General features: G+C 50.8%; 1 protein-coding gene across 1 annotated transcript in view; it reads right to left on the bottom strand.

The window, feature by feature from the left end:
- The window catches only part of LOC149335585 (calcium-activated chloride channel regulator 1-like), a 33,952-nt gene that overhangs the window by 2,992 nt on the left and 13,671 nt on the right, over positions 1 to 17,289 (bottom strand). The window contains exons 5-13 of the mRNA XM_089552180.1: positions 14,232 to 14,405; positions 13,690 to 13,817; positions 11,480 to 11,594; positions 9,175 to 9,408; positions 6,802 to 7,101; positions 5,169 to 5,387; positions 4,177 to 4,459; positions 2,681 to 2,854; positions 204 to 503 (exon numbers count right to left, since the gene is read on the bottom strand). Coding sequence (XP_089408306.1) covers positions 204 to 503; positions 2,681 to 2,854; positions 4,177 to 4,459; positions 5,169 to 5,387; positions 6,802 to 7,101; positions 9,175 to 9,408; positions 11,480 to 11,594; positions 13,690 to 13,817; positions 14,232 to 14,405 — 1,927 coding nt within the window. The remainder of the gene's footprint in view (positions 1 to 203; positions 504 to 2,680; positions 2,855 to 4,176; positions 4,460 to 5,168; positions 5,388 to 6,801; positions 7,102 to 9,174; positions 9,409 to 11,479; positions 11,595 to 13,689; positions 13,818 to 14,231; positions 14,406 to 17,289) is intronic.

The following is a 17,289-nucleotide window of genomic DNA, read 5'->3' as shown; positions in this document are numbered from 1 at the left end:
TTTCTTATGATTCGTTACTAACTCGCCGACTCGCCCACTCATTCCCCCATGGATAATGTATTACCCCCTTAAGTAATACTCCAGAAAAAAAGGTGCTCCTTAAGGTAATAGACTGAACAGTACTGAATTGAATATACATACCCTAATAAGCCGATTAATGGACTGTAAGCTCGACAATACACGTCTCTTCTTAAAGTGCTTACCGTTTCCAGACGTCAGATGAGCTCCTGGCCACGTCCAAGTCAACTGCACCATGAGAGTGTTGTTCTTTCCCGGAAGCACGGCCATCACAGCGAGGTCCCGGATGTCCCCCGGAGGGACTTGCTTCTCCACAATTTCCACCGTGACCTGGAAGGACCCTCCGGACGCCACCCGTTGAAATGGGTCCACTGTCTGCCCGGCTGCGCCGGTGGTGTTCCCCGTTTCGGTGGTTGTGTTGACCACGACGAAGTCGTCTATCGGGTACTCGGACGCCGGTTCGAAGCTCGTCCCGGTAGCTCCCTCTGGCGAAAGAAGGATTGGGGATTACCGTCTTAGCAAGGGATTGTCGAATAACGTGAACATAACCGGGCTCTGCAGCAAATTAGTCGGTAAGGCAAATGTCTGACAGATAGCTTTATTGCAGTGCGTATTGCTACCTCTTTCGCATGCCACGACTGCCAGCGAGCAATGCGCGTTATCACGAATTTGGGACGGGGGTTGTTTAGCGCCGCTAATCCTCGCGGCTTGTGCCGCTTCAGTGGGAGAAGTGGAATTGTTATGAGTAATAGAACAGATCACTAACCGGATTTTCCCACAAAATTTAGGTCCTTGGTTATCTGCCGCGCACTTCTCAAAGGCAGTGGCTTCTCCATGCACCGCAAAACACTTGTTCTAAAACCGCTGAAAGTTTAAACAATGAGTGCCTATGGAAAAGGCGACGATTTAGAGCTCTTTTGGGTGACAAAACCATGTTTTTTTGAAGAATCTGCCGATCTAATCGCTTTTTGTAGCGAAAGCTACTCTAGGCTAGCAGAAGCGCATTTCGCGGAGCCGGGCAAAGGCTACTACTGCGCTTGCGCCGTTACCTAGGCAACCAGTACCATGGCAACCATGGCTCCGCACTGCGCATGCGCAGAGTCGCGCGGCGCAGCTGAGATATCAGCCGGAACCGATGCGCTCGCTCCTCATACATGTACCATGGAAGAAGATCAGCCGTGCTCGTCACTGCAGCAGCACAGGCTGCGTGAAATTGAGTCTTTCGATCCAGAAGTCGTCGCATGGTACAAGGTCGGCAGACAGCGTGAAAGCGAGGCGAGAAAGGCTAAGCGGGCGGCCGAGACACCCGAAGAACGAGAGGATCGGCTCGCGAAGAGACGCCGCCAAGCTGCTGAACAACGACGGCGTGTCGCTACCAAAATGTCAGGAGACGAAACTGCTTTCGCTACGTATATGCGGCCTAGCTGAGCTAAGCCACTGCCAATTTTTTCCCTTTATACTTCAATAGAACACGGAGTGCACTCGCTATCGTTGAATGCCGTGTTTGTCGAAACATGCAAGAACGTTGTCCAAAAAAGATATTTCTATAACAGGATTGCCCCATCTACCACTACAGGGCTAAAAGCCATTGCGTACACACGCTAGTATACTTAGCGCCTTCTGAGTGGTCTAATGCTACACAGGTCACATAAAGACATCCTCAGATCGAATCTTTACCACCGGCATGCATTTTTTTTAAAGAAAAAATACAGCCGTTAATTTCTTGTCATGCGCCGCACCCGCGCTGGCAAAACAAGTGAACTATGTTGACAGCTCTCCCGGATAACGCATGCGCACATGGCTCCGATAGGCCAGGTGTCGGTCAGCTGTGGACAAACCTGCCTCATCCAGGAGCATGCAAATGCATCGTGCAAATGCACCATCATCTTTATCATTTCGCAAGGAAGACAATAAAGATTAATAAAACAGAACTAAAAGCATTGATATATTGCCTATATTACCCCAGCCCTGATGTACCCCTATATTCCAGCGCCAGCAAACCCTACATCCGGTCGGAAATCAATAATGTCCTAACGACGTTAGCACTCTTCCTATCGAGGGGAAGCCCACGTGATCCCAACGAAGGCAGGCGTTCTTTTGTAGCGAAAGCTACACTACTATAGCTGGGTCGCATTTCGCCGTGAGACTCCCGATGACTTTGAAACGACCTTGAGATAAGTCATGGCTAATGCTGCTATGCACATATACCTAGCCATCTGTGGTCTACTTAGTGGACCACCTTTGACCTTGAACTTTGACCTTGACATTTGACCTTGACATTTGACCTTGAACTTTGATCTTGAAATTTTGTCTTGAACTTTGACATCGAGTTTTCACCTTAAAAGTTGTCGGCAGAGGCAGTAAGAAATCCACGTGGTAATCGCGTTAGGTCACGTGATTCACTTCACAGTCGTGACGTCAGGTATAGGGTACATATGACCAGAGTTGTGCGCTTGACTTAAACGCTATGGAAGAAGGAGAGCGCGCTGAGAAGCGCACATGTAGTGAACTACATCGAACAGCGCGGCAAGCCGCTTCTAGCTTTCGCTACATGAAACTCGGTTCAGCAGAGTTGAACCGCTGCCTAACTTTTTTTCGGCATAAGTTTAGAGTGCCTGAATGTCGCAGTCGGTAAACATGTGACGAGTCCATCGAAACTCACCCGTCGTCGCAGCAAGTAAGGGCGTCGTGAAGAAGCTTCCCGAGCCACTCAACGGGTCGGCCAGGCGAGTCGTTTTCTGGTTAGAGACGTGCGCCGTGACGGCGTAACGGCCCTTGCCGGTGAACTGGGTGAAGTAGCCGCTGTAGGTGCCGTCATTTGCGTGAACGTCGGGGTCTGGGAGAAAGTTCAGGCAAGACACACGAAGAAAAAAAAAAGAGTAAACAATAAACTGAAGAGGAAGAGAGGAAGGAAGAAAAAAAGAAAAGAGAAAGGAAAGAGAGAAGCTAATGGTGCTGTATCTTGTGGGGACGCCTTCGTCCCCTGCGTTCACTTTCCCGCAATGTACCCCAGCTGTGCCCCGAAACGCGCTCTTCTCAGTTTGGTTACTTTAACTAACAGGGGAGGGCGCTCGCGTCGCAGCGACAGCAGCGCCACGGATGGCGTGTTTTGCCGCTCGCGTGCGGGGGAAGGCTGGCTCTTCTGCTCGGCACCGGGAAGCGACCGGACGTTTCGCTCGCAGCTCCGCTCTTCGTCGACGGGCGCCTCTTGGTCGGAACTTGCTCCCGCTGAGCCCGTCCCGCTCGGCCTCGGAGTTTATCCCTTTGCCCTACCGTGAGCGAACGTTCGCTCGTAACCTTGCTGGTGAGTCGGACATCCTCGATTCCTCAGTGTAATTTGTTGCTAGCTGGCGTTATTGTTGTTATAGCAATAAATGCCTTGTTTGTGTCAGCCAGTGTGTCGTTCCTTTGTTCCCGCAGAGCAAGGCCCGCCGTGGTCGGCGTGCGCTCGGTAGCGTACGCGACCACGGGGTGGGGTCCGCGCGGTTTTGAACTGAGTCAGCCGCGCTTAAGCGGGGAGAACGGATTTATCACCCCCAATTTAAACCCCATAATCTAAACTTCTTTTTGGGCTATTTGGTGAATTTTGAAGCTAAGAAAAAAAGCAGCGCTGAAGCATGCAATCACAGAAGGAGAAATAACAAGACAAGAAAGAGCCAAAACAAGAAAGAACAAGTTAATGATGAAGAGTAGGAATCAAGGAAAAACGAGAAAAATAAAAATGAAAAGAAAACTTTAGTTAACGGAATCAGTGTTGTGTTTTGTTGGTTCAGCGGAACATCTAGAAAACGGTTTTGGTAATGTCAAAATTTCGTCGGTATCATTCTTCCGGGTGTCATTAGTTACGATATAAGTAACAAAGGGTCTCCGCCATTCAAAGGAAACAATGTGGTAATCTCGCAACATCTCTTTTCTCAGCCTTTGTAATCTTCCTTCAGGAAAGGTTTGCTCTTCCAGAATTTGTATAGAGTAGGCTGGATAGTCGGCAATCGATTTTCCTGTCTTCAACAGTACACCCCATACAAGCGCGAAAGAAAAAAAGACACTGAACATATACTAAGGGCCGCTCTTGTAACCATTGTCCTTCTTCTCCGTTGTTAGTGTGATGCTGGGAAAGAGAGCCGAGTGAATGTTAACATATTCAGCTACGCTTCTCACCTTTCCCGTTGTCGTGAAGTGGAATTGTTATCGCGTGCGGAGTGTTCGGTGTCTTCGGCCGGTAAACTGTGGCGAATACCGCGGCATCCAGAACCACCTTATTGCCCTTAGTGACCTTGGCGTAGACAACCGCTCCGTCGAACTTGTCCACGAGCAAGTTGCCCATCTCGCAGGAGACTCTTATCGGCTCGTCGTCTTTTTTCCTCGGTTCGGATTTGACCCGGACGCTGACCTCCACTGGGGCCGAGGTGGAGCTCGTCACGTGAAGTGTCCACGTTCCAACCTTGTGGACAGGACAACGGCAACAGTGAGTCTTCTTAATGGTGGAATTCGTTAGATGCCAGTCGTTAAGCGACATGTGATAAACAAAAAAATAGACCGCAACGATGTCCTAGTTGTTTGAGCATCCGCCTTGCATGCGGGTAGTGCAGGGTTCGATCCCTAGTGCCGCCGGGTACCCAACTTTGATATAATGGGTACAAGCTTTTTCCTTGGCCTAGAGCTCGGATAATTTGGGCTGAAATGATTGGTAAAAGGGCCTTCGACCCGACTTGGTATAGACAAAAATACCTTGCACCGCACACTAGACCGAAAAGAGTAAAAAGGGACTAAGCTGTCCTCTAGCACTCTACCCTTTTTAAGAAGGGAGTACCCTAGAGGACTGTTTACTCCCTTTTACTCCCACATAGGCGTATTCGTGTTTAGAGCGCATGATTCTCTTTGGCCAAAGCTGTTCTTGCGCCATAAAAATTCCTTATTGCCATAGTTGTCAACAAAAACATCTGATATTTAGAGCATCGAGATGGTGTGAATGTAGCATGGAGGGGGGTATAAAGCAGAAAATTTATAATTACCCCCCCCCCCCCCCTTGTATCAATGACGATACCTATATTCATCCACCCAGCAGCAACGGGTGTCTTGAACCAATGAAAGTCGTCTTCTACGAAACTTCAAAGGAGATCAGGAGCGTATTAATTTAAAGGATGGCTTACCGCTGCGGGGCTCGGAATGGAGATGGCTATCTCCGCCCCGTTCCGACTTTGCCGACACGCCTGGCATTGCCGCCCGTTGGGGTCAGTGAGTCGAGCTTGAATTTGCACGGTCCCGGGGCGGTTCCTCTTGACGTGAACCACCGTCGAGTTGCCGACGTCGGCGTCCACTTGAAACTTCCTCTCTAGCACCGTCGTGAACAATTCCTCGGCCTCCACCAACTGTCGAGAGACGCGAACGTTGCGAAGAGATAATTTTGTCCTAACTGTCTTGTAAATGGAAGCAGAGCTAATAAATAAATCAACGAAAGAAAAAGACAAGGAAAGAAAGGTACATCAAGGGATAGGCTTTCTATGTGATTCTCCAATGCTTCGCGGCCGATAAGATCGCACTCGATAAGAGCGTGCGCTCTGTCAGCCCCTTTCCTTCTCCTCCGGCAATGTACAGCAATGCATTAGTTAATGAACGATAAGATATTTATTGTTTCAGTTAAATTAAGCTCAGGCCCTTTAGAATCTGGAGGCAGTGTATATTTTCGTGAGCTGCGTGGCTTGAAGAGTGCCTATATCTTGCACGTGTTCAAGCTTCCTCGGCGACTGAGTACGAACGAGGAAGACTGTGTTTTGCTTTGATTTCCTAGACCGGTGCTTATGTCTCAGCGTTCACAGCGTGTCGACTAATCGAACGCAGAAAATTACAGCACACTGTTCAGTTTCAGGTTGATCGTGTTTAGTGTTCGGTTAGGCTGGGAAAGCCCACTACGAGGAAAAGGGACCATTGTTGCTCGTTGCCCCTGTCTAGGTGATAAGAAAGAGTCTACATTCGACTTCATCTCAATGATCAAGATTTCATTTCATTCAGACTCGATAAATTTATGCACGGCATTGTGCGCGTATTTGTGCAACCCATTCATGCTGAGGTAGTGCAAAAGTTTACAGGGCATCGCGGCATTGAAATGAAGGTCAGAAATAATAAATAATTTGTCCTAACTTACGTTTACGTTCCATGTAGGCTTATCTACGTTAAACTACTAGGAAATTGAAGCTGACCTAAAAAACAGGGCCGCACCCATGTATTTACAAGTGTGCATGGTTAAGGCCTCGGAGAACACATGGACCACCGTGGTATCCCCGTTGAGGAAAAATGCAGAGAGGAGATACCTACTGCATAGTTGTACTTACTCTATGTAGCAAACACAGTAGTGTGAGCAAGAATAAGATGATTTAGCCTAAAGGCTTTTTAGATAGTTTTCCTTAAGAGCATGATCTCTTTGGTTTTGTTTCTTGGTCGATCCAGAAGGGAACATCAGTTTGGTTCTAGAGTGTATGAGCTAAGCGTTCTCTTTTATAATGCTCGCACCTGTAAAGTCGGCGACAAAATTCTGTGGACCGCGTGCTCCCTAATTAAGCCAGTCGCTTCATTATCAGTCGCCGTCTGGAGACCAGACTTGTGGTGGTAAAAGAACATGATTTTCAGTTTCACCGCGACAGTCATGGTCTCCAGCCGGTGGCTAATAATAGAGCTATTGGTTTTGCTTCACGGAGCTTGCGATCCGGAGACTTTTGTCCTCGACTGTACATGCGCTGAACGGTTGAAAGCATCACCGAATACTAACGCTCCCAGTATCGAGCGTACCGTATGTGTTCGCGCAGTGCTGTCGGCCTGTGTCGTCGTTGAAGAAACGAAGGCGCTCTCGAGTTCGAGCGCCAAGTTTCCCTGGAGGTCGCGGAAGGCGAACGCCTTCCCCCGTGTCTTGGTGGCGAGCGCCTCGAGCTTGGCGTCGGCCGTGGCTCCCAGCGCCAGGGTGCTGACGACCACCTTCGACGCGAGGACTTGCGGCAGCACATCTCTGATGTACGGGTCCTCGTTCTCGTGCCCATCCGTCATGAGGACGATGAATGCACCCTCTGGAGTTTCGGTGCTGCCTTTGAGGAGCTAGAAATAACAATAAAAAATGTTCAGCTGCCGCTTTGCTCAAAGGTGTGCTAGTTGAGCCTTGCTGTATTGGATAAGCCGTTAGCAGCACTGCAATGCCAGACTTGTTACATGAAAGTAAGTTCAACGAGAAATATGTTTGCCTAAAATGACGCTGCAGCATAATTCAGTTTCGGTGCCTCGAAGCATCGATCCCTCAAGGTGACTACCGATTGGCTATGGCAGCAGAAGTGGATATGACGTTCAGCTACAACGCAAAGCTTAGTTAGACCAGCCGTCAAGAGAGTGAGGCTGCAGTTTGTTACTGCTGAAACGAGATAGATACGGCGACTCAGTTTCTTGCAACGTCGGCTTCGACTCTGCAGACAAGGCTTCAGCACTGACAGACTTGGAGGCCTCATGCATTTCTTGACTTCCTTTTGCAGAAAAAATAGAGGTGACTGTGATTTTCCACATGGCTCTCTCGCCTCTGGTGCCAACTGTAGCCCATATATCTTAGCACTTTTGCCGATTGCTCATCCCGTGTACTCGAAGAGCGAGTGCAGCCAACTAATGTAAAGCAGGGCAGCAGCAAACGCATTTAGAACAGGATTTGTAGGTAAAGTGGTCGTCCCATACTAAAACAGTTGGACTCGACATTCACGGGCAAGTGCAAATTCTGCGGGAAGTATGCTGACCTACATGGTCTGTTCTGAAAGTAGTAGGACTCATTTTTTAAAACAAAATTTATTCAAGAGAATAGTACAAACGATTACGATTTTTCAAGGTAGCACCTTTCCGCACCTACACGCTGCCGCCAATGAGTTTTACAGTTTTCGTACGCCTCCAGGAACGCCTGGACCGGAATGCTGTTTAGCTCCCTCGTCACGGCCTGTTGAACCACCTCAACCGATCCGTGATGTTTTCCCTCGAGCGTCGATTTTATTCTCGGGAATAGAAGAAAGTCTGGCGGGGCCAAGTCGAGGTTGTAGGGGGGCTGAGGCAGCGTTGCTGCCTTGTGCTGGGCAAAAAATCGGGGTCCTCATTCACATGATGAAGAAGATCCTACCGGTTGGCCTTTTCCTCCTCTGACTACACTCCCGGCACCAACTTCGCGCACGCTTTCCTCATGGATAAGTTTTCTGTCACGATCTCAAAAACTTGGGTTTGAGGAATGCTCAAGTCATAAGCAATCATTCTGATACTCATTCTACGATCACTGTTAAGTAAATGTTTCACTCGCTACACATTTTCGTTGGTCTTGCTGGTCGAAGGGCGTCTGGAGCGGTCGTCTTCCTCCACTCTTTCCTTACCTTCTCGGAAAAGCTTGTGCCACTAAAAAACACCTGATCTACCCATGGAAGCGTCACCGTAGGCCTCCTTAATCATGTTGTGAGTCTCTTTGCCCGTTTTACCAAAATTTATTCAAAATTTGATCGCGTATCGCTGATGCAGTAAACGCTCGACGATTCTGTGTGACGAGACGTTTCGACAGGGGTTCACAGTACAAGCGACCTCCTCTCTTCAACGGCCGAGAGCCCACTGCCGATTTTCCCCAGCATTCCCAATATCCCCCTTCAACGATCCTGCACGCGCAGACCACCTCTCGTCCGCCCTTTCGCCCAGGAAAAAATCAATCCTACTACTTTCAGAACAGACCCTGTATAACACATGGTACGGGCCTGCCAGCATACAATACACATATAGTCGTTATAAGTCAACCAACTATAGGGAGGGCTGGGAGGCGGCCCTGTCCACCTAGGACCTGGAGGCCCAGCGGACCGTAGCTGGTCCAGAGAGCACGGGCAGCGGTCCCAAAATAGGGGCTGCCACCCGGCGCAACGAGCATCCCCACCTCCCGTTCAGAATTCAGTGCAGTGCAATAATAAATGTTTCTCCTCCTCCTCATAAAAAAATAACTCGACTACAATTCATCGCACTGGACGAGCATGAAGACATTCAACCAATTCCAATACCTTGTCAGGGCCATATAATGACGCATCAAGCGGAAGCTTCATTGCACTGTAGAGGCATATATTTGGAGGGCGCCAAAAGAATATCTGTATAAGGCAAAATAGAAAAGGATGTGCCTGCCTTAAGAGCCAAGTCCAAGCCGCAACCGATGCAAGTGGCTCCATTGGCGCTAAGCCTCATGATAGCGTCCACGAACCCACTCCTCGTGTTCACGTTCACTGGCATCAACGGGTGGACCACCTTGGCGCTCTGAGAGTGGCTGAATGTGACGATGGCCAGCCTTCGGGAGCCGTCCTCAATGTCTCCTAAGTATCGCTTCGCCGCTTCTTTCAGAAAGCCGATGCGATTGTGGTCCTGCAAAATGCGAGAACGACGTGTTTCAAGGTTTACAAACAACGAGGTTCCCCCAACATAATTTTCAGCGGCTTACAGCTACTGTCCCCCTCGTTTAGTGTCGACTTTGTTATCCTGTACTTCAACTCACAAGTAATCTGTAGCAGGGTAGATACTACGGCGATATGATCCAATCAGGACGGCGCACGCTCCATAAATGTGTGCAAAAACTGCGGCGGAACGACGACAACACAAGAAATAAAAGGACAACACATGTGCAGCGTGTGCATTTGTTGTCCTTCTGTTTCTTGAGTTGTCGTAGCGCCGCAGTTTTTTCAGTCATGCACAAAGTCGCTCCACAGGTCGCCACTCTATAAATGTGTTCCTCCGTACCCGTATTCACTAACTGGTGGCTCCATCTCTGGGGAGGAAGGAGTACCAGTAGCCAGCTGCTCTATCTTCGCAGTAAATGGCGTTTGGTGTTCCTTAAGCTTTCCTTTTTTTTTTTAGTTGGATGCGATATGGTGTGAAGCGATCCAATGGCTTTCAAGGCTAACTGCGTCGCCTGTTTGGGGACACACTGCACTTTCAACGGACGGAAAGCAGGAGGCCCGACCGACACGGCGTACGCCATGTTTGCGAATGGCAGGTGCACCACTTTACAACGGGCCTCCACAGAACTTTACCCCTGCAGGCTTTCTCCATTCATTCAATCACTGATTGGAACGCTCGCTCTATTTTAAAAATACCAGCTCGAACTACCTATTCGATATGTGTATTAGTTGTTCGAATACAGTTCCTCACTGTTAAGACAATCGAAGGATTGTTTGCGGCATTGCTGCATCCATCGTTGCGCGACAGAGCTGTAAGTTACGTTTCTACATACTACTTGTGAGATGGAGTATAGAGACTTCTCCTGAAGAAGGTGTTTGACGTTTTATGGCGCATCGATTACATGGGCCGTGTTGCGCCAAATCGAGTAGTATATATAAAATTTATGGGTTTCGTTAACACCTACATTGGTAAAAGCATTCCAAGTAGGAAATATAACCTGTTAAACGGAAAAACTAAACCACGTTGTTGTGGCTAATGAATGAGTCGTGCAGCAAAATACGCAGCAGATGCAGCATAATATTTCTTGCTTATGAATCATAAAAACACCGTCGCCATTTTAGCTGTGTCTGGAATGACTACAAAATAAATGTCATGAATGTCCCTACTTAAACCTTAGAGTCGTGCTCCGCTATTAAAAAAAAATGCATGTGTTTCAAAGCCTTCATCGGAAAAATCCATTCATTCGTTCCCTCTTGAAAAAAACACGATGTTTATTTTACGCTCTGCGCGACATAGCAAGGTCAATTTCATCATATTCATTTCAGCTAAGATATCATTGACTCACATTTTCTTTCTTAAGCCGGACTGCAGGTTGTTATTAGCGCTGAGTGACAAAGAATGTATCTCATCTCCTTAACGTTGGCTCAATTGAACGGCTAACCGACTGACGGCAAGCGGGTCCGATAGGTGCACAGCGATCGTAAGATACTATGAGACAGCTGTTAGAAACTAAGTTATGATCATCATTATCATCCGCCTGACTATGGTCACTGCAGGGCAAAGGTCTCTTCCATGTCTCTCCAATTAACACTCTCCTGTGCAAACTGCGGCCACCGTATCCCCGCAAGCTTCTTAATCTCATCCGCCAATCTAACTTATTCCGCCGCCTGCTACGCTTGCCATCCCTTGGAACAAAGTCTGTTACTCTTAAGGACCAGTGGTTACCTTGCCTTCGCATTACATGCCCTGCTCAAGCCCATTTCTTCATTCTCATTTCGACTATAGGATGTAATTAACCCGCGTTTGTTCCCTCACCCACTGTGCTTCTTTCCGGTCTCTTAACGATACACCTATCATTTTTCTTTCCATAGCTCGTTGAGTTGTCCTTATAACTTAAGCTGAACCCTTTTCGTTAGCCCCCTCGTTTCTGCCCCGTAGCTGAGTTCAGGTAAGATACACGTGTTGTATCTTTGGCATGCTTTGTCATATCTTAAACTAAGTAAAGCAGCGAAAATTGAGAGTTAAAGTCTGTGCTCACTTTCATGCTTCCTGAAACGTCCAGCACCAGTACCACGCGCTGGGCGAGGTCTTCTTTCTGCTGCGCTTCTTGGAAGGTAACCTGGATTCGCTTGGAGGCGTCCGACCTCGGCAGGCTGGAATGCGGAAGGCATTTAACGAGGAAGTTATTTGTGGCGAACTTTTCTTCAGACACCACTGCGAAATGTTCGCAATCACAGACCAAAAGTGGAGCTTACGAGGGCTCAAAAATTCCGTTGTTTGTTGCGCTGCTATATCATGCAAGTTACCGCGTTGTACTCCGTCATCATTGCACAAATGCAAAACAGCTTCGGACAGATGATGTGTATAGGAATGCAGCACGAGTTTTTAAAGCGAAAGCTTTAATACTTGCACTTTCAGCCTTTGCCGTGGCGCGGCGGTGCCACCATTGACCTTTAGTTGACCTCTGTGTGACGTCATGTGTGAGATCATGCCGAAGAGAAGGGCGACCGACTCGCGCCGTCGCAAGCCGCGGCGGGGCCACCACCGGCGCCTAACTCCTGCGCTCTCCGCTAGGAGCGCGATTGTGGCGTTACGCTGAAGAGATTAGGCTCGACTCACGTCGCTAGAAAGAAGTAGCTGTGCCAACCACCAGCGGCTTAACATTGCTTCGCGATCTCGCGCCGTCCGTGTGCGACGGCGGTGCACATGAACGGCGGCCTGACTGGACTGGACTGGATTGTACTGGACTGGACTGGATTGGATTAGAATAGATTAGGTTAGATTACATTGGATTGGATTGGATTGCATTGGATTGGATTGTATAACAGATGCATCGCCACAAGTCTAACCACAAGCACCACCACCAGTTACACTACCAGCTGTACCATGGCGAAGGTACGGATATTGCTTTCGGAATTACCGGGCTTAACCAAGCTAAGCCACAGCGAATTTTTGCTCTTTTTTTAGAATGTTAACCGTACCCAAATATATAACCTTGAACAAGGCCGGTCCACCGGCCGACACACTGTAATAGGCCTTGTGATGTTTTAGTGCGCAGGCACTTTTACTGGCCATTCCCCGCATTTAGCCACTGCCTGCCTGCCTGCCTGCCTGCCTGCCTGCCTGCCTGCCTGCCTGCCTGCCTGCCTGCCTGCCTGCCTGCCTGCCTGCCTGCCTGCCTGCCTGCCTGCCTGCCTGCCTGCCTGCCTGCCTGCCTGCCTGCCTGCCTGCCTGCCTGCCTGCCTGCCTGCCTGCCTGCCTGCCTGCCTGCCTGCCTGCCTGCCTGCCTGCCTGCCTGCCTGCCTGCCTGCCTGCCTGCCTGCCTGCCTGCCTGCCTGCCTGCCTGCCTGCCTGCCTGCCTGCCTGCCTGCCTGCCTGCCTGCCTGCCTGCCTGCCTGCCTGCCTGCCTGCCTGCCTGCCTGCCTGCCTGCCTGCCTGCCTGCCTGCCTGCCTGCCTGCCTGCCTGCCTGCCTGCCTGCCTGCCTGCCTGCCTGCCTGCCTGCCTGCCTGCCTGCCTGCCTGCCTGCCTGCCTGCCTGCCTGCCTGCCTGCCTGCCTGCCTGCCTGCCTGCCTGCCTGCCTGCCTGCCTGCCTGCCTGCCTGCCTGCCTGCCTGCCTGCCTGCCTGCCTGCCTGCCTGCCTGCCTGCCTGCCTGCCTGCCTGCCTGCCTGCCTGCCTGCCTGCCTGCCTGCCTGCCTGCCTGCCTGCCTGCCTGCCTGCCTGCCTGCCTGCCTGCCTGCCTGCCTGCCTGCCTGCCTGCCTGCCTGCCTGCCTGCCTGCCTGCCTGCCTGCCTGCCTGCCTGCCTGCCTGCCTGCCTGCCTGCCTGCCTGCCTGCCTGCCTGCCTGCCTGCCTGCCTGCCTGCCTGCCTGCCTGCCTGCCTGCCTGCCCGCCCGCCCGCCCGCCCGCCCGCCCGCCCGCCCGCCCGCCCGCCTGCCCGCCTGCCCGCCTGCCCGCCTGCCCGCCCGCCCGCCCGCCTGCCCGCCTGCCCGCCTGCCCGCCTGCCCGCCTGCCCGCCTGCCCGCCTGCCCGCCTGCCCGCCCGCCCGCCCGTCCGTCCGTCCGTCCGTCCGTCCTCAAACACAAACTCAGAAGAACAAGTTTAACAACCAACCGTTAGACAAAGAACTAACAGACTAACAACGCAGACTAACAACGCTGCTTATGGATCTCGAGGCACATCTCGTAAGTAGAAATATATATTATTATTAGTACTACTTCTGTCCGACAGATAAGAGCAGGCTCACTCACTTTTTGAAGTCCTCATTGTCACTGATAACATCCCAGGTGGACCGCTGCTTGCACAGGTCGTTCTGCTTATTCGGGGCGAACGGGTTGTGATGAAGACGTCCATCTCTGCTGTCGCAGAATTGGCTCACCTGTTACGGGAGAGAGTGTGTAAATGCACAGTGCTGTTTTGTTCTATAATTGATCAACGTCCATTCTGGGCAAGCGGGGAGATATAATCAGTCGCACGTCAATTATCGAATTACCTGTTATTAGGAAATTGGGCGCACTTTCTTCTGAATTAGGACACATCTCGTCTTAAGCAATAAATGCAATGAGGTTACGGCAGAATGCAAGAAAGGCGTCAGGACTACCGCCAGGTATTATCCTTATTATGTTGCCTTCGTTGCTATCCTGACAACTTAGTATCGGCCCACTTCCTTGAAGAGTTTCTGATGCTGAGCTAACTCTTTTGAGCGTTCAACATTTTCAACCGGAGTAATTGAGAGTAAGTGATACTGCGCTGTTCTCCTCAGCAACAAGTGAAGATCCAAATAGGCCCTTACATTGGCGATGTACGGCATGAACATGATGGAAGACTCGACGGGGTCATCCCTTGGCTGGTAGAAAGTGACCACGCAGTCATCGAGGAAGCGACACTTGGAGTCCATCGAGCAGCTCACTCCGCCCGCCGTTCGCGCGACGAAGGCGATTCTACTCGAGCAAGCATTCAGCCGCACCTAACGAAATAATTCGTGCAACATTTATTTATCGATATTGACCGCCGTAAGACCGTTACAATGTGAACGGAGATATATACAATTCAAATGGCGCACAGAGCCATAGGTATAAACTTCATCCAAACCAAATACGATCAATTCAATTCGAACAGGCCATCATAACGCAATCAACCTGCAGTGCGGATACAGGAGTGAATTAAAACAGATTTGAGGACCAATATTCACAACAATATGTGCATAGAAATATGCAATGAAAATAAAAAAGCTAGTGTTGCACTTTTTTTATTTTCTGATCAGCCCTTACTGAGCATTGTACAGATCTGCACTTGGCCAGTTAGGAAGCAGGAAGAACCCTGACTTAAACAAGCTATCCACACTGATGCAGGCGCACGTATAACGCTGCCTTATCTCTCTTTCTCTTTTATTTAGTTACTTTTGAACACTAAACCAGCTATTCTGTCGTAGAGTGACAGTTGAATGTTCGGTGTATTGCGCTTACTTGCGCAACTATTTCATAACTTTTGCTGTTTTCAAGAAACAAAAGAAATCGTCCCAGAGTGTGGCAAGGGAGCAACGAACTAATCTCGCAGGTCTCAACACCTCCAAATAACTTTTGTCGGCTGGCTATAATGCTCATTTATCTCAAACATGCATTTTTTTTGTCGGCTTTTGACTGTCTTGAAAAGTAACGCTTACGTGCCAAGCGACAGGGTGTCAGACGGGGAACGGACAGAGGGGAAAGAGAAAGTTTCAGAGGGAATAGATGAAGAAGTTGAGAGGAGACGGGAGACAGCGGAGGATTGCGCAACCGGAAGGTGACTGCCTCAGGAAGAACCCAGAAGGTGGCTACCGTGGATGCAGGGGGTTACAAAGACGGCGGAGGAACGCGTAACCGGAAGAGGAGGAAGGGGGGGGGGGGGGGGGGGGGGGGGTTCCACGGCAGAATTCAGGGCTATATGGTTACACTGATTCATGCGGTAAACCGCTCAGACCAGGTGTAGAAAGTTTCATGCACTTCTCACTTTTATAATCTTCTCGCTGAGTGGCTTTTGCGAAATGCATACGCTACATTTGAGCGCTGCAGCACTTGAGGCCACGCTTCCCGCTTCTGCCGCGTTGGCGGCACTGGCGTTGAAAACAAAGGAGTGTGAGGGAAAGAGAAGGAAAGAAAGCGGAGCTGAGTTGCCGAGCTGACCGAGCGTCAAGCCTGAACCCGCCCGATCAGTGGCGTCATCTGTGAGCAGCAGACCAAAGTAGCGCTTGCGCAGACTGCCACTACTCGGCATCCTCGGCGCGCAGCGGCGCGCAAACACCGCGGCAAAACAGAAAGCGAGAAAACCATGGAGGAAGAAAAACTAGGAGCATGACTAGGAGGGACCATGACGTCACAATCTTGAAGCCTAGTCATAAAAAATATAATGGAAAGCATCATGGGAAATAGGCCCTCACGTGACAAAGCAGTGGTAGCTCTTAGCCGGATTTCGGTTTCGGTTTCGCTCTCTCGCTGTACGAGCAACTGCGCGGCCATCTGCTTGCGTTCACTGACGGCTCCGTGGTGAGCGCAAACTGCTCGCTCGCCGCAGCGGCCACCATCCCCGAGCGACTCGTGCGCTGACTGCGGCGCAGTGGAGACATCGGAGCACATGCTCCTTCGCTGTGCCGCTTCTGCAGTGCCGCGTCGCGAGATTCTCGCGGCCTGCAGGGCGCTGGGAATCATCCCGGACAGTCTCGAAGCGCTCCTGTGGCCGCGCGGCAGTGCGCGCACCCTTGATATTCTAGCCTCTATACCCGTGACAGAACAGTGGTGAGCCTCTGTGCGTTCATCGAGCAGGCGGGCTTGACTTCCCGCTCGCTCTTCGCCAGGTAGTGCACCCGTGACACGAACGCTCCGTGGGTGCTACCTCGGACGGTATACGCGGCCGGGCGCCCCACCCCGGTCGCTAGTGCAATGTGCCGCGCGCGCGATTAGTCCGAGACAGGACGCTACGAGCGCGCGGCTATGTATACATACAGTTTACTTCTTTTTGTAAGTGATTGTGCGCAGTGGCCGGGAGACCGCGCGCAGGGGCAGACGTAAAGCCGCCGGCACTCTCTCTCGACAGCAAGAGAGAGAGAAATACTTCACTGCTGCATTTCACGTCGGAACCGCCTATGTGCGCGAGCATATTCGGCACGACTTGTGCCTCGAGAATAGCGGAGAACGGCGGGCCCATGGGCGGGCCGAAGACCGCCTGCCCGAGAAATAGAATCTTGCGCAGCGCGCCGGAGCGCTCGTTAAACACGTCCGTCCGCCGTGAGCGCTCTGGAAGCCGCTACGCCCTTTTTTAGAGGCTCGTTTCTTCGCCTACTCTCGAGTTCTCCGCTTATAGCATGCGCTGAAATAAACGCTCCGTCTCTTTATGAACCACAGTTGAACAGTGACGAGGTCGCGGCCGCACCCTTTGATGAAAAGTTTACCTGCAGTTTTCTACAGTGCACCAAAAAACTCAAGAGTGTAATCAACAGAAGTGTTGAGACGCGGAGCCTTCAGACAACCTCGAGCTCGGTACGCATTCCGCCAAAGCTGCAACACAGGCGCTGCGCTCCTGCGCTACTTCGGAGCACGGACGTTCACTAAAAAGCACCGCTGGCTGGCAGTCTGGTAACTGTGGAGGAGGGCCTATTTCCCATGAGTCAGTGCGCAAAAGGGCCCTCGGCAGCGGCGTCAGAGGAGGATGGCTTGCAGAGGCTGAGCGCACTCCCTCCTAGTTTTTTTTACCTCCATGGAGAAAACCCTGTTTACGCGCCGCGATAGCCGAGTCGTGGCAGAATGTCGCCCTTCACTGCCGGGATAACATTACCAGAACTCGGGACAAGCGCTTCTGGTTTCTTTGGCTGCCATCAT

The sequence above is a fragment of the Amblyomma mixtum genome, chromosome 7 (assembly GCF_055824585.1).
Source record: "Amblyomma mixtum isolate Tamu chromosome 7, ASM5582458v1, whole genome shotgun sequence".
NCBI lineage: Eukaryota > Metazoa > Arthropoda > Arachnida > Ixodida > Ixodidae > Amblyomma > Amblyomma mixtum.
The sequence above is the reverse complement of the archived record's forward strand: the minus strand, read 5'-3'. Positions and strand labels throughout refer to the sequence as shown.